At 36.2% G+C, this 20,706-nt stretch overlaps 1 protein-coding gene across 3 annotated transcripts in view; it reads right to left on the bottom strand.

The window, feature by feature from the left end:
• JAK2 (Janus kinase 2) overlaps positions 1-20,706 on the bottom strand; it is a 143,117-nt gene that overhangs the window by 36,372 nt on the left and 86,039 nt on the right. For 2 of the 3 annotated variants that reach the window (XM_075209147.1, XM_075209156.1), the window contains exons 3-7: positions 16,350-16,473; positions 14,874-14,991; positions 3,500-3,645; positions 2,724-3,045; positions 1,186-1,305 (exon numbers count right to left, since the gene is read on the bottom strand). In XM_075209147.1, coding sequence (XP_075065248.1) covers positions 1,186-1,305; positions 2,724-3,045; positions 3,500-3,645; positions 14,874-14,991; positions 16,350-16,473 — 830 coding nt within the window. Of the gene's footprint in view, positions 1-1,185; positions 1,306-2,723; positions 3,046-3,499; positions 3,646-14,873; positions 14,992-16,349; positions 16,474-16,720; positions 16,809-20,706 lie in introns of those variants that run through there. The other variant, XM_075209164.1, reaches the window with a different exon arrangement.

Here is a 20,706-nt window from a genome sequence, read left to right as displayed (position 1 = left end):
ATTTAAAAAATGTCAGTAGGCCAAAAGCAAACATTACATTTAGTTGGCAAAGTGTATACCAAATATAAATAGTGCATCAAGTTGTCTGCAAGAAAGCAGTGCAAAATATAAATGCAAAATTTCTTATATATAGTACATTTTCACTGCAATAAATTACCATGTGTGAGGACTTTTAAACTCAAAATTAGAGTTCAAACTATAGAAAGTTGAAAAGCTTGAGCTAGGTTAACCCATTCTCTACAAGAGACGTTTTGAAGTAGCACACTTCTGTGCCTGTTGTGCTGGACACAAGGTATTTTTTTTCCCCTCTACCAAAATGAATGTTCTATTATAGAACTTTTTTTTTGGTAACATTTGAGTAACTGTCACTATAATTTATGTGTATTACACAAAAAATAAATAAAAATAAAATATATTTTATTAATTATTAATATATATTTTTTTATTATAATCTCCCATGACCTTTCTCTTTATCTAATTTGAATCCACTATAGATGAAAAATTATTTATGTTTGTCTTTACAGTAACAAAGGATAAAATGTTCTAAAAGAGAAAATGTTGGACTGAACATGGATTCAAGATAACTGGTCATGCTGCAACCATATTCAATTAGCATTTACCCCTACAATTTCAATGAACCTTATTTTCAGTTCTGGTTGAGATGTGTACAGTGCAGAATGAACATACCGTGTGTGCATGTAGAATGCCTGTGTGCACAAGCCAAAAGAGAGGCTCTAACAGGTTCTATTTATTTAAATGATGACAGTAATAGCACACTATCCATTTATTCAACAACAAAACGGCAACTGTTAAAATGAGGAAAAAGAGGCATGAACAGATTGTCACATGAATAGCTGGATTATGACTGGGGATTATATACAGGCCAGTGTAACCCAATTGTGTAAATAGAGTTATAATAATCATATGTTTTGCTTTGAAAGAAAAAAAAAGTGTGTAAACTCAGACTCAGACAGAGGACTGCATAGTTTAGATGGAACTTTTAAAGGAAAACCATATTAACAGCATTAATAATACATATTTGGTAGCACTAATTCCACTATTCAGTATTGTGAAATAATGTAGCATGCCAATTTGTCACTAACCTATTAGAAAAAGAATTGAGACAATACTTAAATTCAATTAAACTCCATTAAATCATAAACAGAAGAACAATAAGCAACTTACCAGTGATTTGTTGTCCTGTTTGTGGATAGTCACTATTCGACTTTCACTGGAATCATCCTTGCTGGCTTGTTTAATGCTCACATCAATGATATTAGGAAAGTCACAATAGGTATGCAAGTCCTGTAATACATTACATAGGCACTTTAACAAGGTTTGAGACATTGCAAGTTAGATAATTGAATCAAATCTGTGAAACAACAAACCACTAATCAAATGGGATAACTCTCAGAATAATTAAATCTATTAATATAAACAAGAAAATTGTCCATATAACTAAGTGTGAATCATTTAAATACAACAAGTGGCCTGTAGGCTGCCCCTTTATGAGTATACCAAGAAGGTAGACAAAAAAAGTTTTGCCTGTCCGAGAATTTGTTGTATAGTATTTACATAGACTAGAACAGCTTCATTCTAATGTTAAGCAGGGATACCAAGAGGTCTATGTACCTGTGGGCGCGATAGTGGTATTATGTAAAAAGCTTTTTCTTTTCTTCTTTTTATGCAAAGTGGTCAGCCACATAGATTCTACATACATGTTCACAAGCTGGGCTCCATAAAAATAATTTCCTTTAAAACACACACAATTGAGCATGGTAGCTCATAATATATTCTTGTTGAATCAATAATAAGTTTCAATAAAAGAGCTGACACTAATTGAAATGTGCATTTTTAGCTAAAAAAACCAAAAACAAAACATATGCAGTGTTATCCCCCAAAATTTTGCCAGCTGGATGGTGACAGGTATAATACTGTGCAATGATAATGAAAAATGTTGGAGGGTATTGCCCACACCTGCCAGGACTGGTCAGACTGGTGGTCAGTGGTGTAACACACACTCTGGTTGTAGTGCTCACATAGTACCTTTTCTAACAGGAGAAATAATGGTTTATTCTCTTATAATAGGACTCTGTTGGGCTCCAAGAGCCGTGTGGCAAATAAAAACAGCCGGGTGGAGCACCTGGGAAATAGGTGCTGGGGAGAACACTGATATCATTAAAACAGTTTCAATTATGTTATTGAAATATTTATGTATTTAAAGTACATATAATATACATTATTTATATTTGCTCTGATACAAGACACTACAAATGCCTGCAAAAATGAATGCACTAATCATATTAGAACATAATAAACTGATCGTACAACATTTATGTCATATAGCGATGTAGGCACCAACAGTCTCCCCCATACCATTTTGACAGAAGCCACATAACGATTTAGTGCGGTTATCAATCTTTATATGCTTAAGGCCTCATTCTCACTGGTGTTTTACTTGCGTTTTTAACACTAGTAAAATCGCATATCAAATACAAACACATTTGATATTCTTTTTTATAGAACTGTATAAAACTGCTGTATGCTTCCCAGTGTGTTTAAATGCAGTATGGTAACACTTTAAACAATGATTTCTAATGTCAGACCCATTAATGCATGGTTTGCATTAGTTCAAAACACATGTAAAACGCATTTAAAAAAAAGACCAGTGGGTATGAGGTCTACATATTTACGTTATTCATAATTTCTATGTTACGTTTTACCTGTTCATCCAGTGTTTCTCTGTCTTTAGCTCTGCCCCTGGAATATTGAATCCCATCATTTCCAGTTACCACAATAGTCGCAAAAATATCTCCTCCTGAAGGATCCCGGCAGGCCTCTTTAACTTCGAATTGTTCTGAGTAAAATGCTGGTTGAAGCGTCTCCAGGTTTATGAGATATTTCAGTTTTAAGTCCCTGGCTGTAGCTTTGCATTGACTAAACTGTTGAATGAACCTACGAAATCTATACCTAATCCTCTTGCGAGTCAAAATATGATAGTCTTGAATTTTGGCACGGATACATTTTGGCAAAAACTTCTTGTAGCTGTACAAAAACAAGAAAACGTTTTTGAAATGCAATCACAGATGATGTGCGCACATATCACCCCCAAAGCAAATGGTACAAGACAAATATTCAAAAAAATTCCAAAGTATTCCACAAAACTAATGCTCTGGATCGGAACCCCCACCATTACCACCAAATTGGCGACAACAGTACGAGGAGATGAAGCAAAGCGTTTTCCCTACGGCAGTTATGTCTGGTGGGAGTAACTCAAGTCTGTCTAGGTTGGACACACACAAGTTATGCAGCACCTGTATACTACTATTAATGGCAGTGCGCCTTTGCTTTTCCTCCTGTGACTAAGACCAGGTAAAGGTCCTAATTGGAGCCCTAATTGGTAAGAGGGATATTGAAAGAGAGAGCGTTGCCCAAAAATAGATTACCTAACTTTCAACATTTTTACAAAATAAAATTAGTATCATTAAATAGTAAATACCTGACAGCATTGTAAATTGCAAGTGGACTTTGCTCTTTTTCACTGGCCATACGCATCATGTCAAGAACAGCCATTCCAAGACATTCCTCTTGGGTTTCATGTGTTATGGGTACGGTTATCCAGCCATTCACAAAATCATCTCTCCACTTAAAAAAGCAAAACCAAAACAATTTATTACAAAAAAAACTAACTTTAAAAAATCAAATCAGCAGATTAAAAAGTAGACCTCTGCTCTTTGTGGTAGGGAACGCATCAATAATAATCACATTTCACTTATGCTTACACTGTCACTGGAAACCACAATATTCCTAAATTCATTGCTACGTGTATTATTGTGACCTTCAGATGTCCTATATTAGAGGGCAAATGTGGTTCCAAAAGCTGCTTTTGATAGAGAACGTATTTTTCCAAAGCCTGTCATATTACACAGCTCTGTACAAAGAATATGTAATCATTCACATTGGATGTTGCTCAATTGGAGCTTAGATTCTAAACACACACCACACTCTAAGGTCCATTTTTTGTCAGAAGCCAATTTAACTTACCAGTATGTTTTTGACTGTTCATATGGAGATTTATTAGAGTGACACTGTGCAACCCATACCTTGCAATAAAACAAATAAATGTACTAGTGCTAACAAAGCAGAACTGGGGTCAAAATTGTCTGGTGCCCAGTTTTCAAAGTGGCAGGATGAAATGAGCTGTTACAGAAGCTAGTTGCTGATTTTTATGCCTGTACAATTATCCAGTGTGGGTAGGATTGGGCATTGCAATACTTGCTTTATACTTCATAAGTGTTTTGCCTATTTGGCGATAATAAGATATAGTTGTAGTTTCTCACTTAATCAATCAGAGCCCTGGAAATGTAATGGGAGGTGCAGAGTGGACAGGATGTAGAGACATCTGTCCAGACACTTCACACAGGATGCCAGACAACTGTCTATTTTAAGATAGGCAGTGGATTGCGCTTCATGTGAAGTACCACATCATCCCCATGCTCCACTCTCACTGTAACTATAGAGCAGCATTGATTGATCATTGTGGACAGTCAAGTGGCATCATAGGGAAATAATCTGTACTGGTGATGGAATAGTGGCATCAGAAAGGCCACCTTAGGTAGCATGCTGACTGAGATCATCCTTGGTTAGTAGTCTAGACTGTTAATCTTTAAAATAATATTTAAACATAGTTATAGAAGTCGCGTTTAGGTCAATGACATTAGCTCACTTTGGTTTTAGGAGACAAAGCCCTGTACGTAAAAGATAAGCAATGCAACACTATGTTTGCTATTAAACTCAAAATAATGATCACATAAGATGACAAGGACTGATATGGATAAGAGCTATTTAAAAAGCATGTAAACAGTCTCTAGTGCAGTAACATCAGCAGTCTCTATATTGACTCCAACTCTGCACAAAGATTAAGAGAATAATTGGGAACATGTTGTCCTTTATGTGGACACATCATCTGCGCAGTGGAAAGATATTGCAGCTTATTAACACAAATGTGACCGGAGCACATTCTTGGTGTAGAAGTACATATTAAATATAAAACAAAATGCTGCATTTCAAAACAGGGTCTTGGTTTTTAAAATACTTTTTCTTTATTGCCCTCAAATGAAGGTCCATGGTGTATAGGAGGCACGCCCGGCAGGCTAGTAGTAAAATGTTTCAGTTGGAGAACAACAATAGCATTCTTTTTAATGAGAGTCTTGCACATTTTAGATCATCTGCTGCCTAAAAATAAAACTTGTGATTTTCTATTTTTAAAGATAATAATAATAATTGTCCAATCAAAAACTGCCTCTGCGCCATTTTTTTTATACATCTGTGTTGCCATTATCTTTAATAAATGCAAAACAAAGATATAAAAACTATCCCTTTTTGTGAGGGTGAATGGTAAATAAACAAAAAGCAATAAGAGGCATAGAAATTTGTTGCAACACTAGAACTGGATTGCTCCACTTTCTGTTACATTTACTAAATAGGAAGACAAGGTTATCAAGGTCTGAAGAAATTTGTTTATAAACTCTTGAACACTGCAAACTGTCTTGGTACCCGTGACATTGTAAATCAGTAGGTACAGAATTGGGCAACCATTGGACTTTTGTAAATCATAGGATTTTGTACTAAAGGACGATATAATACAATTTACTTATTTTTGTAATGTACATATATTATGACATATACACAATTAACTATCCTGCGTTTATTTGTCACCCACCACAAACAGAATGAAATATAGAAATGTAGGGTACGCATGGCTTAGAGTCCCATGATTTAGCACTATTTTACATCGGTTATCAGAGCTCACCTTATTAGAGGCCAAATGAAGACGGCACTCACATACTGGCTTAAGAAGCCACTTATAACAATTGTCTGGAGAAAGGCGACAAGTCAGACTGAGGTAAATATTCAGCATTTTCTGTACATGCAATAGGACCTAAAGTTTCCAGCAGCTGTAAATGATGCTGTTATCATAAGTTACTGAGGACTGCCTTGACTATTACACAAGGCCTTATAATTCTGGGATCTTGGGTCATCTGCAATAGGATGCATATTAGACAGAATACATTAATATATTACAGGATATTTAAGTAGTCACCACCTCACTGTGAATAATTTCTAAGCATATACTGTGAGTTATAGTAAAGCTATAACTAAGTTATGAAATTTAGGTTCCAGGTACAAAAGTTAGGAGGAGCTCAAATGCTTTGAATGAAAGAGGTTAAATCAACACAAAGAGGTGACAACCTTATTAAACATTTTGTGGCACACCTATGTAGAATGTTACATTAAAAAGTCCCTGTGTCCATTCCAACAACTCTACCAGCAGATAATTATTTTACATAGAACTACAGTATTTGGTGAAAATAAATTTACATAGATATTGAGACATGACTACATTTAGGTGCTTTTGAAAAGACAGGAGTTGAGTAATGTACCTCTCCAATACAGAAATCATTTGAAAGGCCTGTAATGCTAAACGTATAGTTGGAGTGTGTGGGGTGGGTTTGTACACTTAGGGCTAGATTTACTAAACTGCGGGTTTGAAAAGTGCATATGTTGCCTATAGCAACTAATCAGATTCTAGCTGTCATTTATTTAGTACATTCTGCAAAATGACAGCTAGAATCTGATTGGTTGCAACAGGCAACATCTCCACATTTTCAAACCCACAGTTTAGTAAATATACCCCTTAAAGTACTGTTTTTGATTACAGACTCTGGTGTCAATCCTCCCTCTCGTGACACTAGGTTTACACATAGTACCAAATGCAATACATGTACAGCATGTTTCAAATTTATTGCATTTCACTTTAAAAGGTATGTCTGGAACCTGGAGAATGCACTTCATTCCTCATCCAATTAACTCAAATAAAACAGTTGTATGGTCAGCGCATGAAGTAGGAACTCAGGAGGAAGAGAGGTTACATCGGTCAGGAACAGGGCTCTCAGTTTCTAGGTTCAGAATTTGTAAAGATATTAATTCGAAATATTGGGGAGAACTCTGGAAAACTGCCTGTACTGGCTACATGTTGTTGAGCTTGTGTCACATACAAATTATAAGGCTAAATTAACTCATGTCAAAACTTTCTGAACCCATAGCTCCTCAAATGCAAATACCATTATATGCAAGAAGAGAATACCTAAATCCTATATAATCTAAGACTATCAGACTATAATGTTACTCATCAGTGTTCATTGCTAGTTTTCTTTATATTCTAAACAGTGAAACGGCTATTGAAAAATAATCCAGCTAATTCTGTCAATATAGGTTTATCTGGAAAAGTCAAAGCTTTTACATGAGAAAGCTGTCCTTCCACAATCCCTTCAATATCATTTATAGTGAACCGCACAATAAAGATCTTAAAGTGAAGTGGGTGGAATCAGTGCAACAAAACACCCTTTAGTGAAGTCTGGGTTACTGAATGCTGCAAACTGCAACAGTCATTAAATAAAGTAAACACATTTGGAATCACTATTCTCAGAATATATATAACTATACAATTGCATTTTGAGTTATATTTATGAGGTTGCACTAACTGTATGAAGAAAAAAAATCTAACCAATGAAAGAACGATCCAACATAAAAAGCTAAAATTCACTTTTGTCTATAAGTTAGGTTCTCAAACTGTGGTATGTCTACCCCATGGGGTATCTAAATTATATTTAACAGTTATAAGTAGCCCTTACTCAAAACAACAAATCAGTAAAATATAAATCAAAATATAAATCAGAATGGGTATTTTTATAACATTTGAATGCATAACGGGTGGTTTGGTATAAATGTACTCAGACCAAGAGATACTTCTGATACATTTACACACATTAGGGGTATTTGAAAAGAAAAATGAATACACTTTTTGGTACTTGGTCAACATTCACCATCACATAGGAGTAAATGTTAAAAATCAAACAAAAAACAACAGCCCAAAACAACAACGGTCAATAAAGATCCTCATTAACCATATTTAAAGAATATTGTGTACAACTACACAATCTAATACTAAATATACTTTAATAAAGCTCATAACTGAACAAAGGGTCTGCAGCATAGCTCCCAGACTTGAAGAGGAGCAAGGTCTACAGCCCGTCAGTTAGTGGTGGACAAGAGCTTGTCCTCTCCTTACTGTAAATTATCTGCTGTTTGACGATCTTCCTAGTGGCTCCGATATCACAGAGCACATGCAGGGTATTCATTCATTGACACAGTTTATTCCATGATTTGATGGCATCGTCTTTTCACCAGTAAAAGGTAATTTGCTTTCTCCTTGTCTGACTACGGAACACTTGTGAGGATCTTAAAAAAATGTCCCTACTATTGGCTTAGGTAACTTGAGGCAGGATAACTTAATGAATAGTGGAAGATGTCACCAATTAAGATCTGTAGACTTTCATGTAGCGATTCCAAATCAATAAAAGAAAACTTTAACTTGACATTTTATTTATTCTTATTATTTATTTTTACTTTTATTATATTTTTATTTGTAACAAACTGGACATTATTCTATATTTAGAAATTAAAATATGGTTATTGCAACCTTTTAGCTCTCTGAAAATAGGACAAGATTCCCATTCAACAATTAATGACTTATGTGCCATATTAACATTTTTAGTTAACTGAAAACTAACAAAAATAGCCCAAAATGACCTAAACAGTTATTTGTTCTGCTGGGAAACAACTTAATAGAATTACAAAAGGTCAAATACAAGTCTGTCATACTGTATTGCTTCTCAGAAATGGACTTCTACTATGCCCAGGAGAATTTTGACATTTTGAAACTAGATTTTATTATACCCATGCACATATCGGTCGCTTTTCTTGCACATCATTCTCATGGCAGAATTAATAAATTACTGCAACATCATTGATGGCCTATATGAAAGTCACAGAATACAACTATCAAAAAAAACAATGAACACCACACCTCACACCAGCTTGGAAAAATAAATCCCTAGAAATAATTAAAGAAAATGTAAAACTATCAAAAATCTGATCTCCATTAACCACTCAATTGGGTGAGTGTATGCACCATAATGTACACAGCTATCCATGTGTCACATGAGCAGAGCTTTTTTCCAAAGCATTTTACACTGTAAAATAACATTTTCAAACAGACACCATTCACAAAAACAATCATGCACTCCACAAAACTCAGATACTCACACACCAGCCAGTGCCTGTATTAATGGCTTCTTCCTGGCAAATAGCCAGGACACATTTGTACATAAACTGCAGGCACTGGCCAGCTGTCAATGATGCTGATTGATCAACTGACACATATCTACCAACTTAAATAACATTGAATAAGGGTCTATTTACAGACTGCTTCATATCATATATACAATGGAACATTTACAATTACATTTTTGCTAATTTCTTTAAAGTTATGAAGACATAACAATATGCTAACAGAATCCTGACCTATCAATTTGCATAGTATACAAGGGACATACTGTAACTGGAGAAAATGCAAAAGGCATTGTTATAATTTTTCTATATAGCAGCAACATATTTTGCAGTGCTCTACAATCTGAAAAGGTTTACTCATTCACATCAGTCCCTGCCCCATTGGATCTTCTAATCAAATACCCTTGCTAATGGCTTAAAAGGCTATACATTTCTCACAATAATAAAAGGTTATGATTAGTGTTTGATAGATCACACTGTGGGGCAGATTCAATTGTCTGTGATGTTCACAAGAACATCGCGGACAAGCATTTTTATTGACTTTAAAGGTAAAAAACAACACAGAATTTTTGCTTGCCCCTCTACGGGGTGTGAGCAAAAATCAGCATTACTACAGTAAAAAATAAATATCCATGCATAGTGTCTTGTGACCATACCGGAGGCACATTGCGCAGATATTTATGGAATTGAATCTGCCCCCACATATGTACCAATTATGCAAAATAAGAATTCTAGTGTAGTCTTTAAATGTGTTGAGGATAGTGAAAAAAAAACAAAAAAAACACCACCCAAGCCCTCTACAAAAAAAAAAATGAAAAAAGAAAAACTATATCTAACAGACACATCCGAGTAAGACAGCTTCCCCTTTTTACATATGATTTGGAGAACTGAAATAGCTGGTTGCTAAACAGGTAATAATGATCTGGTGTGAACAAATATAATATGAACGTAAACAAATTAAGAGCAAAGAGCACCAGGTTTACAAGTTCAACTTAGCATTCATTTGTACAAAGGATGATTACTTTTTTCCAGTTAAACATCTGAAAGTAGTATATTAAAAATAAATATAATCAAAAGTCACACAGCAGCTTAGTGAGTTCATGTTCTAAATGTAATCCAAGATATGGGTACCAAACAATATTTTTTGTATTTTTTTTTTGGGAGGGGGGGGGGGAGGGGCGGCCCCTTCTTCAAGAGTCAACAGTTATAAAGAAAATATAGAGTGGTAATATCATGTGCAGTGAATTAACATCAATTTACTTAATACAACAAAATACAATGAAATTCAGGCACAAGATTTTATATTATAATAAAAAAAAAAATGGTAAATAAGGACCATCATTACATATGGATAAATCCTAAATAATTTTATGTATGATTGAATAGCAATAGTAGCTAATTATCATCCATTGTTATTAGGAACTTTTTTTTTTCACGATTTTAAGTCGTTTTATCCTATACAAAATAAGCAAGTTATATTATTGAGCTAATTCTTATTATATCTTACGTTATCCTAAAACCATTTCCTATAAAGACATATCTTGCTTATACTAGGTCAATTGATGTTGAAATTGTAAGTAACATACTAGTGGTATGTGCTGATTGTTCTGTAAATACAAATAAGAAAACAGGCAACACTGACTTAAATGCTAAATTTAATCACTTTCTTTGTTTTGATTTTTGCTTCTGTTTTTCTTTTCTTTTTACCTGTAACAGAGGCAGGGTGGTAGATTTATTAGAATGGTCCTTTGGATATTTTTATGTTGGGTAAAAAGTAGAACAATTACAAATAGACTTTAGGAGAATAAATTAAAAATTAGATATTTTAATGCTGGTATTGTTGATGCTAATTCAATATCTGAAACATAGTTGGAAATTTTTATAAGCATAAAATAGGCCAACTTCGCAGTGAGGCACTTTAAAGTGTCCCATACAGAGAAACTGGTTGCATTATTAAACTTCAATTACAAAATGAACTTCTATGGATTAAGAAATTGAACACACTGTACCCTAAAGATTTTAACAAATGTATGGTTAATAGTTCATCTTTTTTGATAAGTTCTATTTTGTTTTTTTATTTGCCATTATTATTTATTTTATTTATCTATTATGCATTTTACTTGAGAATAGGGTTTATATGGGCTTATTATTACTATTGTTGATTTGTAAGGTACCACAATGCTCTGTAGCAACAGTTAGTGGGGGAAACAGGACACACATAAAACAGGGACACATGAGGTCAAAATTAACAACCTGTAATATTCAACCATTGAAGCTGATGGACAATAAATATTAATCTAACATTTTGTGAATACTTCTAAGTGTTACTTTGCAATGTTTTCAATTTATAATGACATTTTTACATATATTTACTTTGTAATTTCTAACACTTGGAGAAAAAAAAATACACTTTTTTGCAGTGAATACACAAGATTTTTTAAAGGATCTCGTATAACATATTATATAATGCTACACATTATTTTTATACATCATTATACAAATGAGGATCATATCCAGTGATGACTCACTTTTAATAAATTTCTTTTTGGTTTAAATATTAGCTAAAAACATAGAATTAAATGAAAGGTCAATTCTTATTTAAATATTTGTCTTTATTAATATAATGTTTATCGCAATATAATCATATGTTTTATGCCTGAATATCAAATACCTTGTAGAATGGCTACTTTGTAACCTTTGAAGAAGGGGTCAAGCACCCAAAATATTGTGTTCAAGCTCTCGGATTAAACTTACTCCCAAGGTAGAGTTCAAACTCATTAAGCTGTGATGTATGCATATATATGAGTTATTTATGGCTTTAGGTCTGTAATTACAATTCCCTGGTGTACTCTGCTGTGCAAGTACATCTAAAATGGTTATACGAAAGGTCCTCCAGTAGACTAACGTAACATGACCTATAGAGAACAGCATAGTACAGAGAGGAAAGCAATGACTATTTGCAAATTAATGATGGCTGAATTTGATAATGACAAACAATCCAAGCCATTAATAATTCTTATAAGCCCAGTGTAATTTTTCGTAGATCTGACAATAGTCTATACAGTCATGGCCAAAAGTTTTGCGAATGACACAAATATTTTTTACAAAGTCTGCTGTCTCAGTTTTTATGATGGCAATTTGCATATACTCCAGAATATCATGAAGAGTGATCAGATGAATTGAAATTAATTTCAAAGCCCCTCTTTGCCATGACAATGAACTTTATCCCAAAAACATCACTGCATTTCAGTCCTGCCACAAAAGGACCAGCTGACATCTGGTCAGTGATTCTCTCGTTAACACAGCTGAGAGTGTTGACGAGAACAAGGCTGGAGATCACTCTGTCATGCTGATTGAGTTAGAATAACAGACTGGAAGCTTCAAAAAGAGGGTGGTGCTTGAAATCATTGTTCTTCCTCTGTTAATCATGGTTAGCTGCAAGGAAACACGTGCAGCCATCATTGCTTTGCACAAAATGGGCATCAGAGGCAAGGATATTGCTGCTAGTAAGATTGCACTTAACTCAACCATTTATCGGATCATCAAGAACTTTAAGGAGAAATGTTCAATAGTTGTGAAGAAGGCTTCAAGGTGCCCAAGAACGTCCAGCAAGCGCGAGGACCGACTCATAAAGTTGACTCAGCTGCAGGAATGGGGCACCACCAGTGCAGAGCTTGTCTCAGGAATGGCAGCAGGCAGGTGTGAGTGAATCTGCATGCACATTGAGAGGAAAACTTTGGGAGGATGGCCTGGTGTCAAGAAGGCCAGCAAAGAAGCCACTTCTCTCCACAAAAAACATCAGGGACAGACTGATATTCTGCAAAAGATACAGGGATTGGACTGCTGAGGACTGGGGTAAAGTAATTTTCTCTGATGAATCCCCTCTCAGATTGTTTGGGGCGTCTGGAAAAACACTTGTCTGGAGAAGGAAAGGTGAGTGCTACCATCAGTCCTGTGTCATGCCAACAGTAAAGCATCCCGAGACCATTCATGTATGGGGTTGCTTCTCAGCCAAGGCAGTGGGCTCACTCAAAAATTTGCCTAAGAACACAGCCATGAATAAAGAATGGTACCAAAACATCCTCCAAAAGCAACTTCTCTCAACCATCCAAGAACAGTTTGGTTACGAACAATGCCTTTTCCTGCATGATGGAGCACCTTGCCATAAGGCACAAGTGATAACCAAGTGGCTAGGCGATCATAACATCAAAACTTTGGGTCCATGGCCAGGAAACTGCCCTTAATCCCATACAGAACTTGTGGTCAATCCTCAAGAGGTGGGTGGACAAACAAAAACCCACAAATTCTGATAAACTCCAAGCATTGATTAGGCAAGAATGGGCAGCCATCAGTCAAGTATGTGGCCCAGAAGTTGATTGACAGCATGCCAGTGCGAATTGCAGGTGTCTTCAAAAAGAAGGGTCATCACTGCAAATATTGGCTCTTTGCATTAACTTAATGTAATTGTCAATAAAAGCCTTTGACACAACATCTGACAAAAAGGTCTAAAACACTGAAGCAGCAAACTTTGTGAAAACCAATACTTGTATCATTCTCAAAACTTTTGCCCAGGACTGTATCAATTATATGCACCTAGTGGAAGATGACGGAGGGACATGGTGGCCTTGCACTTTCTCCCAGCTACATGAAAATCAATTTAGTTTGCCAACTTGAAATGGTGGCTTGTGATTTGTTTTACCACACATACCACCCTTGCACCCAGTTTTTGAATGGGGCTGTAGAAGGACCCTCAGGAAAAATGAGTGCACGGAACACCACTTGAGGTCCGGCTAGTTGGCAAGGGGAGTGGATGGGTGGTGGAGACAGTGTGCCCTACCACCTTGTACTAGGTAGCAGTGTAGCTCTAAGTGTGTAAAATTACAGTATAAACACCGCAGAATTCTAAATTAGACAAAAGTACAATTACACACTTTTTCAAGTAAAAATAATAAAAATTATACACCAGGCACAAACATCACGACTGAACTGCTCATCATATTTATTGACACACTTATTATGGATTGTATTACTTATAAACTGACAGGCAAAACAATATTTTTTGGATATGTTATTACTGTAGATATTTCCTAAAGTACTGTATGTGTTATAAGGTTACTATTCTCATTATATAAAAACTTTATGGTACCAATATACTGTCATGAATCTTAAAGACAAACACATTGCAATAATGCAGATGTATGAAAAAACGAATTAGTGTGCATATGTTGTGGGGTGTGATACATCAGAACAAGTACAGGAAGCAGAGGCACAAAAACATTCTTTCGTGATGCAACATGAAAATTATGAAACACTGCCAAGAAATATGTATATATAGAATGGTGTCAATTTCATAATCCACCAGAGGCAAGCAACAAGGCCAGAAGATGACAATGATACCTGAAAACACCAGCTGCCAACCCTATTAGTATTCTATAACTAGCCAATGATCTTTCCAGTTCATGAAGCTAATTGGCCATGTTTAGTAAGATGACTGCTTGCGTGTCTAAAACTGCAGGAGTGAAGCTGATAACAAAATGCTGACATTGCCAAACAAAAGAAAAAAACAAAAACTACAAGGAAACAAGTGAGAAAAATAACGCAAAAGACTGAAATGCAAATTCAGAAATTAATCACTATAAGAATCAAAGATGCATGAAAAACTATAAGGAATGTTCTATTACCTGAGCAAACAAATAAGACATGACAAAGTCATCTAGAATTGGGCTCTCAGATCCCCTTGCAACACCATAACGAAATGCTCTGCTGCTCCCATTGCTGTACCAGTGTGGAAAATAAAATCTGCAAAAAAAAAAAAGAATAGTTTATTTAACAAGGCCTATAGAATTCAAAAGTCTTATATTATTAGGATAACCTTTATTAGGCTAATTTAACAAAATATACATTATATTTTCAAAACATATAATATGCCTTTTTTTAAAGGCTGTATTAAATAAAATATCACAATCACTTTGTATTAAATTGCACCATGATGAAAGCTGAACTGTTATAGGGACCCATATTAAAATGAGGGTACCCTCAATTATGTGCATGTAATGTAATATGAAATAATATATATACATATTTTGCACATAAACTAAATACATTATATAATCTATCTATTTCATACAAATGCATAAACTGCAAAATGAAAAGTAAACTGAGGCACCCAATTATTATTATTATTTATATCCATCAACTGGCTTTAAACCTGGTGAAATATCTTTGAAGCAAATGTCTTTACGAACGCTTTCATGTGAGGAAAGTCAGAAGTCATATGTACACACGGAGGAAAAAGAAACCTGCATTCCTTACTACACATTTGTACACATGTATACAGGAGAGCTGGTACAAAAGTGGTTGCTGTTTAATGCCATTCGCTTGATCCAGATGAAATCTCTACTAACAGACCTGAACAAGGTCCCTTTATGCCAAACAGACTCCCCTTACATTCATACACAAAATATGATATGCAGCTATGAATACATCCTCAATACCCAGCTTGTAGAAATGGTCACGGAGTATGTGCACCAACAATTTGTTTTTTTCCTGTCTTCACTGCGTTTTTGGTTTTTAGTTTTACTGGGCTTTGCGGTCCTTTAACAAAGGTTTTGCAAACATAACATTCACTTCATTTAGTTAGAACCATGGGCGCTTCGTCATGAAGTGCTGAACTACTGTATCTTAAAAGTCATAGCTCCAAAAGTGTTCACTGTGTAAAGTTAAAACAAAACAGCTGTGTGCAAGTGAAACACCATATTAAGAATTGAATTCTATTTTCTATATACTTCACAGTAAATGGTGAAAAGGTGTTTCCATAGTCATTAGTGAAGAGAAAAAGTCATTGTTCATAACTTTGACAAAAAGTATAATCTACGTTGTAAATTAAACAATGCATATCATGTTTGCCTAGTTTTAATCAATCAAATATATGAAAGATTTTGTCATGAACTTATGTTGCACTACATATAGATTAGCCTCACACCACGTATAGAATTCAGGATACAACAGCGAATTGTTTCTTTATTATTGTCACTGGACAACCAGAAATAAATGTCTCCTAACCAAACACTTCAAAAGTTACACATACTTTTTATGCTCATATCAGTCTCTTTGAGGGGTATAATGCATGCCAACATAAAAAGACAATACATACATACCTTCCTCGAAAATTGAGAATCTGTTTGCTTGACTCATCCACTATAAAGCTATGATTAGGAGGATACCATATTCTGTCATCTTTGTTCATTAGAGCAAACAGGGTATAGTACACAGGTGTCACTCCTGAAACATAAAAAAATAGATAAACATCATAAAGAACATTACATAATAGATCAGAAAAAGTGGTTTATTATAGCATAATGATCAGTCAGTAGAAATATATTTGCAAGGGTTGCACTGTTTACAGTATACTTTAATAAAGGTTGCCAGTAAACAGGAAAAAGTTGCAGAAAAATGTTCTATAAATTTGTATTTCTATAAGCCATACAGACTTAATGCAGACTAACACTGACTAAATACTCTTACTCACAGACAATTTCAACATTGCTTGCACCATTTATGATCATTAATGCTGGTACAACATAATGAAGCTCCATGTCAGTGCTCATTAAGTACACAGCACACTATGCTGCAAGGAAGTGTTGAGAACCCACTTCAAGTATAAAGTTTGGACAAGGTACAAGGTTTCGTCTATGCTTTTAAACAGGCGTTGTTTTTCAACACCCATGTGTACGAACCCAAGTGATGAAGCATTTCATAACAGCCCTTCACTACGCCTACATGCTGCTATCTTTAAAACTTGCAAAAAATAATTAGCAAGTATAAACAATAGCTAAAGCAAGGTTAAACAAAGCACAAATTGCTTCTGTACGAGACATTCTGTGCATTGCTGAGCTGAGTTAGGAAAGGATGTCTCAGATTGCAGAAAATGGAGTTTAAACTAACCTTGAATTAAAATCTATAGTAAAGCCTCTTACACAGATCACATGCATACCTTTAATATTACACCAATATATTAAATTGTGTTTGTCATCACATGCATAGGGAAAGTAAAAAGTTTCCGGGCTTTCTTTTAAAAAAAACCACACAACTGAAAAAAAAAAAAAGAAGAGGTGTGTAGACTTCCATTTCAAAAGACTTCTTACAGCTTGTTTATTATGGTTCCTCTCTAGATCAGTGGTGGGCAACCAACGTCCCGTGTGCCACCAGTTGCCCAATGACCATTCAACTGAGGCTCCCAGCTCTGTGCTCCTAATCTGACTTATTCAAATCCAGGGGTCACTTTTTCCTACTTATCCTCCTTGACCTCTCCGTGGCCTTTGACACCGTGGACCACCCCCTCCTTCTGCAAACTCTTCTCTCTCTCGGCCTCTCAGGTTCCGTCCACGCCTGGTTCTGCTCCTACCTCGCCAACCGCACCTTTTCTGTCTCCACGTCTGACTCTTCCTCTGCCCCCTCCAAGTAGGAGTCCCCCAGGGCTCTGTTCTAGGCCCCCTTCTTTTTTCACTCTACACTTCCTCCCTTGGTGTGCTCATCTCCTCCTTTGGTCTTCAGTATCACCTTTATGCCGACGACACTCAACTCTACATCTCTTCTCCCGATCCCTCTTCCACCCTCCTCTCTCATATATCTGACTGCCTCTCCGCCATCTCCTCCTGAATGTCCTCACGCTTTCTCAAAATTAACATCTCTAAGACTGAACTCATTGTCTTTCCTCCCTCCAGACTCCCCTCCCACCACAACCTCTCTATCGTTGTTAATAACACAACCATCTCCTCTGTCACCCAAATCCGTTGCCTGGGTGTCACCCTCGACTCCTCTCTCTCTTTTGCCCCCCACGTTCAATCCCTTGCACAAGCCTGTCGCTTCCAACTGCGTAACATCGCCCGCATCCGGCCCTTCCTCTCACAAAATCATGCCACCAAAACCCATCATCCACGCACTTATCTCCCGCCTGGACTACTGCAACCTTCTCCTCACTGGCCTCCCCCTCTCCAATCTCGCCCCCCTCCGATCTGTACTTAATGTGGCTGCTAGACTCATCTTTCTCTCACGCCGCTCCTCCTCTGCCTCCCCTCTCTACCATGCCTTACACTGGCTCCCTTTCCCCTACAGAATCCTCTTTAAACTCCTTACTACCACTTACAAAGCTCTCTCCCTGTCTACTGCCCCCTACATCTCTGACCTCCTCACCATTCACACTCCTGCCCGCTCACTGCGCTCGGCTAATGACCGTCGCCTCTCCTCCACTCTAATCACCTCTTCCCACTCCAGAATCCAAAGACTTCTCCCGAGCTGCCCCCCTACACTGGAATGACCTCCCTCGCTCCATCCATCTAGCTCCCAATCTGTGCTCCTTCAAACGGGCACTTAAAACTCACCTGTTCCTGAAAGCCTTCCAACCATCCACTTAATCCCTCATCTACTCTGCTTGTTCTCCCCTCTCTCCCCTGGTTCTTTTTCTCCCACGCACATCTGCCTCCCTTTCGTGCCTGTTTTGTCCACCTCCCCTTAGGATGTAAGCTCGCATACCTACTCTTCTGCTCCGCCCTCACGCCATATGTTTGCCCGGAGTTTCTGAAGCATTGGTACTTTGTGTTTATTGTTCTGTAATGTTTTAACCTGTATGGTCTACTGTTTGTACTATGTAAGGCGCTGCGGAAACCTTGTGGCGCCTAACAAATAAATGATAATAATAATAATTCTATGCTATTATAAAGCAGAGAATAAGACTTAACGGGAATGGACTGCTTCCACGTCATACGACCCACTCTGTTGGTGCTGCGTGACCTCCCTGCATTGTGCAATCAGAGGAGGAAAGAGTGCAGTTCAAGAATGGAGGTCTAAGTGGCAAGTGGGGGAGTTTCTGGGTACATTTGGATCTGAGGGTATTTTATGACAATAGAAAAAAGAAAGTAGAAATCTGGACCTCCAATGGTGCACAAAACAGTCCTATATATATTGATTGTATTAGTGTTCTACATGAGAGGTATTTTATGACAAGTCAGCATTCTCCGTGCATGTGGAAGCATTTTGAGGCAAGTGTGGGATTATTTTGGAATAAGTGGGATGTTTGAGTGGCAAATAGTGAAATCTTGCCAAATGCGAGGGTGAAGAGGTAGATTTAGGTCTGTTTTATAGATATTAAGGGTAATAAGATGCCCTTTTGAAGGTAGGAGGGCTGTACATGCAACCCTTGAAGTATATTGGGTAACCCATCATTGATTAAAATAACAAAATATATATTTTAATAACAAGAGCCATTGTTTTCCATTATATATTTGATACTTTGTAATCTGCATCTAATCCTAATTATAAATTATAGAGTTTAAAATTTGAGACACTTTGTGGTCTCAGTCGCTAATCAGAAAGCAAATGCAGCAAAGAACCTAATGAGTCATCTGCAGCAGGCAGGTGTTTGGGAGCATGGGGTAATTTTGCATATACATATGTTCCAATAAAACTAGAATGGAAATTTTATTTTTATGATAACATCTCCTCTTTTACATGGGATGGTAGGCAATATCTCCCTAAAATCTGATCATTCTTTATTGAAATACGTCTTGTTAAGCAGACACACCAAAGCAAACATGATCACTAATGCAATCTATTCAGTGTCCATACTGAAAGCTGTATATAAAAAAAAAAAAAAATAGCGTTAAGTGAAACACAACAAAAATCAGACATGCACAAATTGTCCTGCCAGATGCTGGTACATCCATGTATACTTGTAATTACATTTGAAGCAGTTTTGTAATTTAAAAGCACAAACCGTTAAAGACAGACACTCAAAAGTGGAGATGGAGTAAACAAACTTTTTTTTTTTAATGAGTTTTAGGGTTTGAAATGAATTATTTTTTTTAAAACTATTTTTACTTTAAAGAGGAATTCAACCACAAATAAATATTTTGAAGGAGCAAAATAATTTGTTAATATTTCTTTGCTCTCTGTATATAAATGAAATAAGTTATCAGTTTAAGCTAGAGCAAAATGTACAACATGTCCTTTCATATTTTGAGTTTAGTTCCACTTTAAAAACTTTTTTAACCAGTCTATGACCACCCAAATAAATACACATAACCAGACTTTATTATTTACACTTGAATCAGGCTGTCAATGACTCAAATTCTGGTGCTGTGCATTGGAACGGTTTCATTAAGTTACCAGTCATTCAAAAACTAAATACACTGTGCATACACTGCACATATTAGGACTGCTGTGGAAACCCAGTGACATCAATAGGGACTGCATCCAGGCCAGCATCTCTACAGCTATATAGAATTTGTAATTATAGTCCATAAAGATCTACATTCCATGCTCTCAGTGATACAGACATACACTCGTGCAAAACTAAACAACGGCCACAGAGAATGTATGCATTACAAAATCTAAAAAAGTTGCCCTTTCAATGTGTTCGAGTGGAACTGTGTGTATGTATTCAAGATGGACTTGTGAGTATTTTATTAAAGTCACTAGACAAGGTATTTTTTCTCCAAACAGGCAAACAAAATTAGA

This window comes from Mixophyes fleayi, chromosome 1 (assembly GCF_038048845.1).
Source record: "Mixophyes fleayi isolate aMixFle1 chromosome 1, aMixFle1.hap1, whole genome shotgun sequence".
Classification (NCBI taxonomy): Eukaryota; Metazoa; Chordata; class Amphibia; order Anura; family Limnodynastidae; genus Mixophyes; species Mixophyes fleayi.
This window is presented reverse-complemented; position numbering and strand designations above follow the sequence as displayed.